This window comes from Megalobrama amblycephala, linkage group LG12 (assembly GCF_018812025.1).
Source record: "Megalobrama amblycephala isolate DHTTF-2021 linkage group LG12, ASM1881202v1, whole genome shotgun sequence".
Lineage (NCBI taxonomy): Eukaryota > Metazoa > Chordata > Actinopteri > Cypriniformes > Xenocyprididae > Megalobrama > Megalobrama amblycephala.
The window spans coordinates 9,759,350-9,773,561 of NC_063055.1; the positions used below are offsets into that span (position 1 = coordinate 9,759,350).

The 14,212-nt window shown below is 37.1% G+C and overlaps 1 protein-coding gene across 1 annotated transcript in view; it reads right to left on the reverse strand.

Annotated features, from left to right (window-relative positions):
* The window catches only part of qsox1 (quiescin Q6 sulfhydryl oxidase 1), a 29,305-nt gene that overhangs the window by 11,343 nt on the left and 3,750 nt on the right, over positions 1 to 14,212 (reverse strand). Inside the window, exons 4-10 of the mRNA XM_048209308.1 lie at positions 13,374 to 13,476; positions 12,420 to 12,510; positions 11,961 to 12,106; positions 8,068 to 8,199; positions 6,471 to 6,600; positions 1,448 to 1,570; positions 180 to 318 (exon numbers count right to left, since the gene is read on the reverse strand). Of these exons, the coding sequence (XP_048065265.1) occupies positions 180 to 318; positions 1,448 to 1,570; positions 6,471 to 6,600; positions 8,068 to 8,199; positions 11,961 to 12,106; positions 12,420 to 12,510; positions 13,374 to 13,476 (864 nt within the window). The remainder of the gene's footprint in view (positions 1 to 179; positions 319 to 1,447; positions 1,571 to 6,470; positions 6,601 to 8,067; positions 8,200 to 11,960; positions 12,107 to 12,419; positions 12,511 to 13,373; positions 13,477 to 14,212) is intronic.

The window sequence follows — 14,212 nt, forward strand, 5'->3', positions numbered from 1 at the left end:
CAGTGATCACATTATTACAAAGAAAAATCTTTCATGAAAATGTAATAAGCAACTTTCCCATTTCACATTCCCATTTCACCACTGTGCCTTTGAGCAAGACATTTGGAAGACTACCAATTACAAATGTTTTAAAAAAGAAAGGAGCATTCAGTCTCTAGAGCTGTGCCTATTAATAGTACCTGAGCTACCAATTTCTTTAGCCTGCACCGTAAGCACATGGAAGAGTGTCCAAACAGCACAGGGGTATCCACGGTATTGGGCTTGAGATCCCTGGCAGCCCACCCACTGAACACCCTCAGGCAACACAGCATCGCTCGTCTAAATAAAAATAAAACACACACACAAAAATGCAGTCTCAATTGACTTGTGTTTCACTTAAACGACAAGAATCAATTGAAGTCAATCAATTTTCCTTTCAGTCAGTCCTCAAATGAAGTGAGGTGGATACTGCATTTAAAGCAGGTACGAGTTATCGGAAATGAAACCTCAGAGATTATTTTCAATCATATCTTCATATAATTTATGAAGACAGCACATAATTTCACTTAATGCATGAATAAAAGCAAATATCAAACAGCATTTAAACTCTTTGGCCTGGTTTGGAATGAATCCATATCTCCCATTGGTCAGTCTCTTGTGCAGAGTCACTCAGCAGTTGATTGGTGGGCGTTTCTATAAGAGCCGATGATCTTGATGACACCAGCCCTTTTCCTTATAGGACGCCTTCCTACTTCCTCATTGATTCATTGATTCATTGACTGGGTGGCTAAAAGCTAATGATGTCACTAACTGATCCAGAGTATGTTTGTGTATGTAGGCATCTTGTTCAAACAAAAATGAAAATTCTGTCATTGTTTACTCTCCTTCTTCACAAAAGATATTTTTTGTCCATATTTTGTCCATACAGTGAACATCACTAAGATCCAGTGTTGTTTTGGACCTCATTAACTTTCATTGAACTTTCTTCAAAATATCTCTTTGTGTTCTCCAGAAGAAAGAATGTTTGGAATGACATGAGTGTGAGTAAATGATGATGGATTATTCATCCTTTTAAGTAAATGCAGCTCTTTTGACTACATTTGAACATCTAACTGTAGTGCATTATCACTATGCCTTAGCCTTATGAAATAGTTTTTATGCAGCCTGCATGTGATGTTGAATGGCATGGCTTGAAATTGCGCTTGCAACAGCTTAAATAGTTTAAATAGATGTTTTAATAAATTTAAATGAGTGACAGACTCCAATACACTGACCTCATAACCCGTCTAAGTGGAGAAATGCTTACATCACAGTATTGACAAATTCAGGTACCTTTTCAAAATAAATGCAGTACTTTGCTATATCAAATGTCTAGTTGTAAAAATTCTTATTTATGGTCATAAATGGAAATAAAAATGGAAAACCAGAGAACTTTCTGAAATGTTCTGCTCAGGTAAGCTTGACTAACCTGCACAGTATTGTCCAGCACATCTCTGAAATCGCTGTATCTGATCTCTGCCCCAGTCTGTAGCTGTAACCAGTCGTCCAAGGTCTTCAGTGCACTCTTTACGGACGGACGACCTGGGAAATACTACCCAAACAAAACAAGCACACAAAATCACACACTTGTGTTTGGGACCAGGCTAGGCTAAAACATCATTTACATAAGTCCTTTTAAACCTAATAAATGTGGCAGATATTTCTGGGCTGTTGTCAAACGGTGAGATCACTAAATTCGCTAATCGCTAAGTAACAGTGAAACCACACATTGCAATGCTCTAAACGAAGGAAACATTTTTTTTTTTAAACATTATTTAATAATAACGTTTAATGTTTTTAAAAATATTAAGTCTTTTTCTTTAGTATTAAAAAGCAACACTGAATTTACTACTGGTAGATGCACTTTCTTACACCAGTGCAAATTTTATAGTGTTAAAGAATGTGTGTGTGGAAGACTCTGGAAGCTCAGTGAAGTAATGACCAGCCTGAGCCATGTGGCACGAGGGAATGGACAGATTCAATGGCCCTGGACGGACGCCAGTGCTGACCTTACAATTCTGTGTCTGAGCTGGGGCCACAAAGCCAACGCTAACACTCCGTCATGGCCCCATAAACACAGCCACATTAGTGCAGGCCAATGCCCGTGTGTGTGTGTGTGTTTGTGGGGAGGCCCTACAGGATCCCAGAGGTGCACCTTTCTTTGATTTGTGCTCTTGCGTCTTTTCAATTTTCCTGTGGCCATCTGTTCAGCATGGTGCGGCCTTCTATTCATCACCCTCTAACAGGATCTCTATTAAAACGCAGCTCACTTAAAAAGGCCTTGCAGAGATTTACTTAACCCCAACGCCCCACTCCATTCTGATTTGTTTCCTTAATCTGGGAGATTCGGCCATTGAGAACGCAGCCAAGGCGGAAAGCTAATCAAAGCTGCACAGGTGGGAAAAGTCGAAAGTCAGTGTGTGTGCGTGCGTGTGTGTCTCATTGAATAGATCTGTGCACTGGTCTGGCCTCTAACTAGTGTGAAAAGCTCATTAACAGACCTGGATGCTGAAGAGGGTAATCTGGGATTGCTCATACAAAAGGCATTGTTCAAAACTAGGTGAAAACTCTGTTCTGAATCACTGCAATCAAAACAACTACGCCTATGTGAATAACTCTCCAGGGCACTGGCAGCTAGTGAATGAGATGCAGTGGAATCATTCGGTTGTGCTGCAAAGTCTCTATAAGAGTTGCATGAAGAAAGTACACAGATGCAAATCCTAATGGACTCGAGATTTGACCTGGTTAATAGTGTAAAGACGGTAGTTACAATAGTGGTTAATAGAGTAAAGGTAAAGTAAAAGTGTGGGTTGAGAAAAGATGTGCTCACACACCTTGATATACACTGGCCCCAAAAGTGTGTGTGTATAATGCTGTTTATATACATTAAAGTATCCTGGGAAAAAAAAAAAAAAAAAAAATCTATCATGGTTTCTGCAAAGATATTAGGCAGCACAACTGTTTTAAACATTGATAATAATAATAAACGTTTCTTGAGAAACAAATCAGCATATTAGAATGATTTCTGAAGGATCATGTGACACTGAAGACTGGAGTAATGATACTGAAAATTTAGCTATGCCTCAGTTTTTATCATGTTAAATTACATTAAATTACATAGAAAAATTATTTTTATTTGCAATAATTTCACCATCTTTACTGTATTTTGATCAAATAAATGCAGCCGACTTCTTTTAACAAATCTTTTATTTATAAAACTTCAATGTTACTGTATTATGATATTAAACAAATAACAATTAAGAACAGTATATTTATCAATTAACTTTAACCTAGATTAATAAGAGTTACATATCGTTAAATATTGTTGTACTTTGTTAGTTTATAAAACGTAAAGCATTAACTAATATTAAAGAATTGAAGCTTATTGTACAGTGTTAGTGATAAAACAATAGACATGCTGTTCAGCAGCTGTTTTGGTACCGTGTTCAGTTGTTAAATATTACATGCCCATAGTCGATGTGTGAACTTTAGGGAAACTGACTTAACGTCTACTAAAAATGGGACCGGTTTGTTAAAGTTAATAGCAAAACAGCACGGAAAAGTCATGACACTTTGCTATCTAATGCAATAACATTCAGACATTTTTAAGAGTGACTTGTGTCTAAATACTTTTAGGGACCTCTTTAGTGACCATCTTTTCAAGAGAAGAGAGTTTTACTCTGAGATACTCTGATATTCAGACAATGTCTCCAAAAGTATTTTTCTAACAGCCTCTGCATATTCCATCTACCAAAGCAGGGATATAGATCACTAACCACAAACAGCCCTTTCCAATCACTGTCCTTACTGATTCAGCCCCCCGCTCTCCCTTCTTCCTCCCCTTCGGACCATGACAATCCACTTCACCCTAGCAATATGTCATCTCCAATCCGATTAGTATCAGCATTCGAGAAACCACAGTCTCTCTCTCTGCAGTGGTTCAAAAGAGAAGGCATCTGTTGGCCCGGCCCTGAAGAAGACCCCAGATTAATCTCACCCTCCGGGACTCATGTACAAGTGGGCCATGTAAAAGCCATCTAAACCGTTTCCCTGTTATCAAGGCACTAACCAACAGCAGGTGCTAGTTGTCCACCAACATTAGGGATCTCTGAAAGCTGTTAGAATGAAAACAGGAAACGCAGAGTCAGACATTTAGGACACCATGCCCCGAGATAAAAGATGGAGGCACGGCTGGATCTGGACCTCAAATTGCCTTCTAATTCCTTGTTTTATTCTCTCCCTCTTGCGTGGTAGGAAGCCTCTTTCAAGAAAGCAGGATAAAGATGGGTAATCCTAAAGCCTCTTTGTAATGCTCTCATGTCTCCAAGATCCACTCTTTTAATCCTCAAATACATGTTCTGATTCATACAAATCCGGATTGTGCTGCAAACCTAGATACGTTGAGCAACAGCGTGACCGAGGAAAACACTTCTGTGTCAAACTCCACTCTGGCAGTAAACCGCTGTGCTAACAACTATCAGGCTCCTATGTTTAGGTTCAGTAATTTCACTTTAATGGCAATGAAAAGGTTATTAGTTTTTGAAATGCCTTATTTTCAAAAATGTGAAATATAATATAATATAATAATACTATGCAAAAGTCTTAGCCCACCGTTAGATTTTGTTTTAGCAATGATAGAATGGCAGAACGGAAAAGGATTGGAAGGAGAAGAAAACTTTCAGAATCTGATTTTTGTTCATTTTTTTTTACAGTTTGTGTACATATTTCCTGTATTTTCTGTTTGTATTATAATAAAGAGACTGAAAAATAAATATGGATTATCATTAAAACATTGCTAAAACAACAAAGCTGGTGGTGGCCTAAGACTTTTGCACAGTACTGTGTGTGTGTTATATATATTATATTATATTATATTATATTATATATAAAAAAATCATGATAATCCATGATAAAAAAAATTCAGCTTGCCATTAGAAGAATAAATTACTTTTTTAAATATATAAAATAGAAAACAGCTATTCTAAATTTCTATTCTAAATACTACTTCACATATGTTTTATACATTTATATTTGTCTGTAATTATGTTTTCCCTGTGGGCACCCCAGGGTCACCTGGTGCAGGAGAAGGTTCAGGACGAGAGGGCAGGTTCACAGGATTACCCCATTACATCAGTCTGTCTGCATTCTAAGCATCTTAATCTAAAGCACCAAACCTGTAAGCAACCTAACAGTGTTTAGCATTCAAGCCACTGTACAGATCTTCAGCTCAGAACACAGAGTGTGTGTGTGTGTGTGAGAATGTGCTTGTTCCTCCGTGCCACCATTAATCTCTCCATGCTTTGCTTTAGTGGGGTTAAACACTTCCTCTTCACAGACTGTCAATTAATGCAGCCAGCGTGTCTGTTTAACAAGGCAGCTCAAAAGAGCAGGCCAAAAACAGCAAGGACACTCTGAAGAGGCCCAGCTAACACTGGAATACCAGAGGGAGTCGGGAATATTGACAAAACTAACCACAGTTAATGGGAGGCCTGCCCAGGGCCCCTGCCACTCCTCCAGGCATCTGTGTAGACCTTCCCTAGAGAGCCCTAAATAATCAGAGAGATTGGCAGTGCTACGCTGGACGGACGCAAAGCCAGCGAAAGGTCATTGTCTCAGACCTCATCAAAGAGATCCGCGGCACGTGTCTGTTCCGGTAGAGAAGGGAAAGAGAAAGAAGAAAGAATATTTGAGTGAATCTCAAATGTTCAGGTCATATTTTACCCTCATAATCAAAACATATAATATACAAGATATATATTTATTATCATTAAAATAAGGTCACATAATACTATGAACCTTAATGGCCGTTTATGAAAAATAATGTAATATTTATTTATTTGATTTTGAGGTGAAATGTTACCTGAACATTTCTTGTGAGAAAGATTGTTAGAATGTGTAATTAAAGAAAAGTAAACATATGAGGAAGCAATAGAGCAGTACACCAATGCAGTGAAATACTTTTTTTTTTTTTTTTTTTTTTTTTTAAAAAAAGCAATTTCTAAATCATTTTCTTTTCATTAAAAAAAAAAAAAAAAAAAAAAAAAGCGGTATCATTTAAGTTGCACAAATCCTTTATCATTTTTTTCAGCTCTTTGGATGCATTCTTAAATGTCAGAAAATAACATCAGCAGTTAACATGCTGCTGTGAAAACATTTCAACGTCAAGCGTTTAAAACCGCTGTACCATTTTTGTCATAAGTGCCAATATATTTTCACCCTGAAACATCCATATGACCATATGTTGTACTTGATCTCCAAGACCATTTAAGGCCACAAGCACTGAAAATCTTTGTGCTAAGGGTTGAAAAACTCATCTTGGATTGAAATGTTCAGTGTATCTCCCTCTAGTGGTTTGTCATGTGAACTGACTTGGCTGATACAGTTGTGGTGATATAAAAGTGTAGATATTTTAAAAAGTGGATATTTAATGTGTGTTTACTGATGTGACTCACCTTAGCCAGTACATGTATGTACTTTTTGAGTGCAGTCAGATCGTCTCCACTGATGCTGATGTGACCAGACAGCTCTACACGCAGAGAGTAATGCAGCGCTGATTCCAAATCAGACATATAAACACGCGTCCTATGTACACACACATAGAAAGCTCTCTATAGGATGATTACTGACATTGTGTGTACTATTTAAATCATGAGAGGCAACTATGAAAGAGTCCACATGATTCAGTAAACAATTTTGTTAAGACTTAAAAGGGATAGTTCACTCAAAAATGAAAATCATTTACTCACCCTCATGCTATCCCTGATGTATATGAATTTCTTTCTTCAGATAAACACAAATTAAGATTTTTAGGAAAATAAATCAATCTCCGTGAGTCCATATAATGCAAGTGAATGGGTGCCGATCAGTTGGCGCTTGAAAAAGCACACACGGCGATCGTGATGATGATCTATATGACCCTAGGGAATGAATCAATGACTTCTGAAGTGAAACGATAGGTGTGTTTAGGAAAAATACTAATATTTTAAACTTACTATAAATCTTTGCATCCGGAGTACTATCATACAAGCGTTCTTGAGAGGGACGTTGTGATGTGTCATGCAAGTGTATTGTGAAGCTTGCGCAAGAAGTGGCGGTCCTCTGTGCTTCCATGTTACCATCACGATCGCTGTGTGTGGTTTTGAGCGTCAACCGAGTGGCACCCATTCACTTGCATTATATGGACTCACAGAGATTGCTTTTTTCCCCCTAAAAATCATTATTTCTGTATATCTGTAGATAGAAAGTCATATATTGGGGATGGCATGAAGATGAGTAAATGAGAGAATTTTCAATTTTGGTTGAACTATCCCTTCAACCCTTCCACCCAAAATAAAAATTCTGTCATCTTTTACTCACCCTATTTTCATTCCAAACCTATAACTTTGGTTAATCTTCAAAACACAAATTACGATATTTTTAATGAAACCTGAGATGTGTCTGTCCCTCCATTGAAAGTCCAGGTTACCAAAACCAAAAATATCCAAAAAGGTTATAAAAGGTGTTGAAAAATGAATCCATATGAATTGAGCTGTTTAATTCAAGTATTATGAAGAGATACAATCACTTCTTGCATACATGAGAACCAATGAGGTTCACTTTAGCATGTTACCAATGCAGAAGCTTCCCTGTTTACCATATGTGATGGTTTATATTACCATATGCTCTATGCATATGTTTATATGCGAATAAAAGCCTAGAATAAATCTGTTCATCATATAAAGTGATCGTATCTCTTCACAAGACAAGTCTTATGGGTTTGGAATGACATGAGGGTCATTTTTGGGTGAATATCCCTTTAACAAATGAAACTTTTACTTATGAATGTTCAAGTATATACATATTTGAATATTAACTACTGTTATGTGTAATAAGACTTAATAAAAACTAGCATCCTGTAACATTTCAGTGCATTTATCTAGTAACCATGTAAATAACTGTGACATTTAAATTATGAATTATTACGTAAATTATGAATAAATGTCGAAAGAATGAACAATTTTGAGGCTTAAATGGCTCAACGGTTGATTATGTCAGCTTGTTTGCACTAACTGGTTAAACGGCCTCCATTCCACTGTAGAGTTCTGGATGAGATCAGTGATGGGAATCTGGGGTTTGCCTGTCCGCACTACCCCCGGCAACCTCTGGAGGGCATATGAGTAGAAGGCACGAGCTTCACTGAGTCTAAGAAGGGAGGAGAAAAAGGAATGAGGGCCACACAACCACAAAACATGATCAACATTTGACAAAAGAATGTGGAGTAGCTGTCATGTCTGTCAGACTCCAGAAGAGCTCAAAGTCCCTGTTTATAGAGCTGCTGCTTGTTAAATTTCAATTTATGACAGGAATTAAAAGAAGAGTTAAGATTAGAGTCTGAATTACAGCCAGAGATAGGGTAGAGACAGTCACTCAACATCCAAATATAACTACTTCCTACTATACAGTATGCAAAAAGCAGTATGCAAATGAGTAGTATGTCATAGTACATAGTAGCCTATTCATAAAACTGGCAAAAAAAAAATAAATTAGATTGCATTTATACTATATGCAAACTTACAGAACATAAAGGGTCAAGAAATATGTTCTAGGGCCAAAAGTAGAGATATAGACAGGAAGTGTTTATATAAAAGGCATTATGCATCTTCATATTACACATTGTTGATTGCAATATCAAGCTTTCTGAGTGAACTTTTCGAACTATAAAAAGGTCTCTTCTTCACTCCAATTGTGAACTTCACTCCTCATTTTTTCTATCATACGCAAAAAGGACTGTTTATACATCGCGCGGTGTTTCCGTGACTGGTGGTTCTTAAAGTGTAAATGTGTTTCATTTATATACATTATATACTATCCAAAATTCTGGGATAAGTACATTTTTAAAAAAATGTTTTTGAAGAAATCTTTTATGCTCACTAAGGCTGCATTTTTTTGATAAAAACAAAACAGTAAAACAGCTTAAAAGTTTTTTCCAAGATTCTTTTATGAATAGAAAGTTCAAAAGAACAGCAAGAAATCTTATGTAACAAATGTCTTTACTATAACTTTTGATCAATTGAATGAATTCTTGTAGGGCGATTATGGCAAAAAAAAAAAATCAGAATTGTCGATTATTCCCTTGAAACTGCAATTGCGATCATTAGTTACGATTATCACAATTTACACTGAATGATGTTTTGAATAGCCATTGTTTGAAGCGACTGCATGCCATAAAGTTATATCAAACCAGCTGAAAACACTCTTCCTGAAAAACTTTTATTGCTTTTCTATAGCATTAAACCTCAAATGTCAAATAGACATTGGTTTGGTTTCTTCTTTAAATAAAAAAAGTAAAAATATGCATGGTATTATAATGTTATACTAATATTAAAATTAAAACAATGACCTTATCTTACTATTTGGCATTTTATGTGCCACTGTACCACTGGCTACCACAGTCTCTAGATATAAAACTGACTTTCTTGAATTCTTGACTCCAAATCTTTAAGAATTTTGGGAAAGAATAATAATAAGTGTCACTTTTTTTCCCAAGAAATATTAAATGTGTCTAGGAATGCATTGTGAGCTTATACTCCCATGTCTCTCTTCTCCTGTTTTCCACTATCATCCATTTACCTTTCTTCCACGGATGAACAGATGGTGGGTGTGGTGTGCTGATGAGATGTCATTACTGATCATTACCCTCTTCACTAACCCTGGCAATCAAACAATAAACACCACTGTGCATTCCCGAATCTCTCGCAGAGGAGGACACACACTCCCTCATCTACCCAGGCTTCAATCAAATCTCGCCGGGGAGACGGGGCAAAGCCTGAGGTCCCCAGGGTCCGACGGCACGCTTCTGAGACCACGAGGACCCGTTCGCCCGGGGAGATCGTGGAGATAGCGTGCGTGCGTTTGTGTTTTTGTGCATGCTACACGAGATCAATCACGCATTCAGACCTGACGGCACGCCATCTGTTGCTCTGCAGAGCAGGGACTGTTTGGCAGGTGAAACGCAAAAAAAAGCACTATTGTTTCGACGTAGAAGATTAAAACCCCCTCCACACACATGCGCACACCATCAAGGAGGACGGAAACAACATAAGCCAACCATAAATCATTTCTCTTTTGCATTTGTCATCTAAAGAGCCCCACACCCATGCCAAGTTATTTTTCTCAAACAAGCATAACAAAGCAAGCAAACCTCTGATTTATGCTCCTGGTTAGAAATGATTATGAAAGCTCTGTGATCCTGAATAATTGCATGTATTAAAACTCTGTTGTCTCATTAACACGGCCAGATGTTGTGGGATTCTTTCTGCAATGGCTAATGATCATAACACTGAGAAGACGGGATCAGGCAAATGCTAAGTGCTTAATTATAAGAATCTAAGAGTTAAATGCCTCGGCTCTAGCTCATGCTAATGCACCAAGAAAGAGAGATTAAAAGATGAAGTGTGTCATTTCAGTCTCTCAAGTGCAAGTCTATGTGATATTTTCAACTGTTTTATCAAAAACAAGATCAAAATCTGGAAATCTGGTTGCTTAGAGAAGTAACAGCACACCTCGCCTCAAAAAGAAACATGATTTGAGGTATTCACTCATGTCTGTAGCTAGCACAAACAGCACAGGATAAGTGTAATACTTTAGTGTGATAATCTTAAGTAGGAGCAATATTATAGAATGAATGAAATTCAGAATGAAAATTTCCTGATATTTTACTCACTCCATGTCATCCAAGATGTTTATGACTTTCTTTCGTCAGTCGAAAAGGTTTTTGAGGAAAACATTGCAGGATTTTTCTCCATATAGTGGACTTCAACAGTTACCAACGGGTTGAAGGTCCAAATTGCAGTTTCAATGCAGCTTCAAAAGGCTCTACACGATCCCAGCAGAGGCATAGGGGTCTTATCTAGCGAAACGATCGGTCATTTTCCAAAAAAAAAATCTATTTTTTTTTATACTTTTTACCCACAAATGGTCACATCGATGTTTTACTTTTTTTGTGTAAAGGCCATTTGACTTAGTCTTTGCACGTTCGTTTTATAAACACTTGCTCGGTACTTCCACCTACGTCACACGTGACCTTTCCAACGTGATTACGTAATGCGTGGTGCATCGCAGAGCAGTGCAAGACGAGTTTTTGTGATTAAAAAGTATAAAAGTACTAGTACTTTTAGTTTTTTAGAAAATGACTGATCATTTCGCTAGATAAGACCCTTATACTTAGGCTGGGATCATGTAGAGCCCTTTGAAGCTGCAATTTGGACCTTCATCCCTGTTGAACACTGTTGAAGTCCACTATATGGAGAAAAATCTTGGAGGGTTTTCCTCAAAAACTTCTTTTCGACTGAAGAAAGGAGGACATAAACATCTTGGATGACATGGGGATGAGTAAAATATCAGGAAATTTTAATTCTGAAGTGAACTAATCTTTTAATAGTTAGCATTCTGTCATATGTAGGGCTGTCAAACAATTAATCGTGATTAATTGCATACAAAATAAAAGTTTGAGTTTGCATAATATGTGTGAGTAATGTGTGTAAATAATATGTATATATAAATACACACAAATTAATGTATATATTTAAGAGAAATATGTTATTTATGTACAAAAAAAAATTATATTTATATAAATATAAATAAATACATATACTTGTAAATATTTCTCAAATATATACATGGATGTATTTGTATTTATATATACATAATAATTACACACAGTACACCCACATATATTAGGCAAACTCAAACTTTTATTTTGTATGCGATTAATCGTGATTAATCGTTTAACAGCCCTAGTCATATGACCACATTCTTTAGGCAATTATCTACTCGGCTTAATTAATAATAATCAGGCTTATTTTACATGATATAATGTATAATTTACTCCTGAAAATTTCCATGAAATCAGTCTTAAGTTTTACATCTGCTGTAGGGCTGAATGAAGGAAATGGAGCACTTACACATTCAGTCTAGAGATGTTTCCAGACGAGTTGTACAGGTAGCAGGAAGGAAAATCCGTCACACCAAACCTGGACACCAAACTCATCTCGGTGTCTAAAACCCTGCGCACAGCGATATTCTCATACTGCAACAAATCCAATGTCACCTAAATAAAAAAGAAAAAAATGCAATGTCATCTAAAAGAAAGAGATAAAACAACAATAAAATAAGTCTAACCTAATCTAACCCATTAGTACATTTTGTACAAAAAAATCCTCTTCAATAAAAGGTATTCTGTATTTTTCCAATAAAGCCTTAATAGAAAAAAATGCATTCTTTTTGAAGCTTGAAATGCATGGGAAAAAATTATGAACAAATTAGTCAAAATCTTTTGTTTTCTGTTCCATGGAAGGAATTCCCGACTTGGAATGACATGGTGAATAAATAATAACATGAATTATTCCTTTGAATAATCTCACCTCTCTCCCCACATAGGAGTTTTTACTCTCAAACACAAGAGCGAGGTGATCCACATTGTTGGTCTGGAAAAAGTTGTCTATCTCTGCTTCACTGTGGAGAGAAAATAGATTCAAATAAGTTAAGATAATGTAATGCAAACCAGTCTGTAACGAGGACATGGTCAGACTCTAAAGTTTACTCATATCCTACCTACAGAGTTTACTAAAAGGGATAGTTCACCCAAAAATGAAAATCATTTACCCTCAAGTTGTTCCAAACCTGTATGAATTTCTTCTGCTGAACACCACAGAAGATATTTTGAAAAGAAATACTATGGAAGTCAATGGGGCCCCATCAACTGTTTGGTTACTGACATTCTTCAAAATATCTTCTTTTGTGTTTTCACATAGTGAACAGGTTTGGAACAACTTGAGAGTGAGAAAACGATGAGAGAATTTTCATTTTTGGGTGAACTATCTCTTTAAATTCCTGTCTAAACTATTTCTGACATTTCTGTGCTTTCTCTCTTTATTGACTATCAGAGGACTAAAGGCCTTTTTTTTTTAAGCATTTCCTGCAACATGACAGATAATGCCAAAATAGAGAAATAAGTATGATGCAAATTAAGCTTATGGTGTGCCCTTTTCCTTCCCTATCAGTGACTTTTTTGCACAGCAGTGTTGAATAAAAAGCTCACAAAACCAACATGCTCGCTGACCCTAACAAGCAATGCTTTTACATCACAGAACTGTTAAATCAACAGTAAAAGCATTGCTTGTTAGGGTCAGCGAGCATGTTGGTTTTGTGCGATTTTTATTCGACAATGCTGTGCAAAAAAGTCACTGATTTAACAGATAATGAAAGATTGATTTGAAAGGTGACATCCAAGTCCAAATTTTTAAGATTCAAAGTGCAAATAAAAATGAAGATATGCTTTAAAATTGGAGTAGAAAAGTAAGACATTGTGTTCTAACCTAGCGGTCTCTAAAGGTGGACAAGCTGGTGGCCACGCCTCATTGTGCATCTCCAATTTATCGATAATGTAGTGCCGAAGACCTCTCACATCCCTCGGGAATCCTACGTGGACATTCAAAACATGCTCATACATCAGGGGTGTCCAACCCTGCTCCTGGAGGGCTACCGTCCTGCAGATTTCAGTTCCAACCAGTGTTGCCAAATGCTTTTAACTGAAAGTAGCTAAAACTGGTAGCTAAATGTCACTACATTGACATCACAATGGCAAATTCAATGATCTATATAAATATGAATATAGATCAGTGGGCAAAATAAAAATCCAGATAAGGTTTGTCCAAGAAGTTGCTAGATTTGCCCTAAACTTTTGAAAAAAAAGGGTGGTGAAGTCACTAAAACAACGGTGCGTTCCAAACGGGATATATCGCCCTCCGAAGGGCACTTCAGAGTGAAAATAATTATGGCCGCCATATTGAAGGGTCGTTCCAAACCGAAGTGCTTAAAACTGGCCACTTCAAAGGGCCCTTCAGAATGAAGGATTTCGAAGGGTACAACTGATGGACACTTCGGGCCCCCATGATCCTTTGTGCAGGGAAGTTGTTTGACGTCACAGAATGGGTACAGGAGGCTCAGAGTTCGATTTTAAAAAGAAGAGTTTCAAAAGAAGACTTTTTTTGACCCCTACACCCTTCATCCCTTCGAAGCTCTCACTCCGGAGGGTAAACCCTTTGAAGGGATTAGGGCATAGGGATGAGCCCTTCCGAATGGAACGCAGGGCTAGTGACAAAATCCCTAAACTGGCAACACTGATTCCAACCCTGCTCTAACACACCTGTCTGTA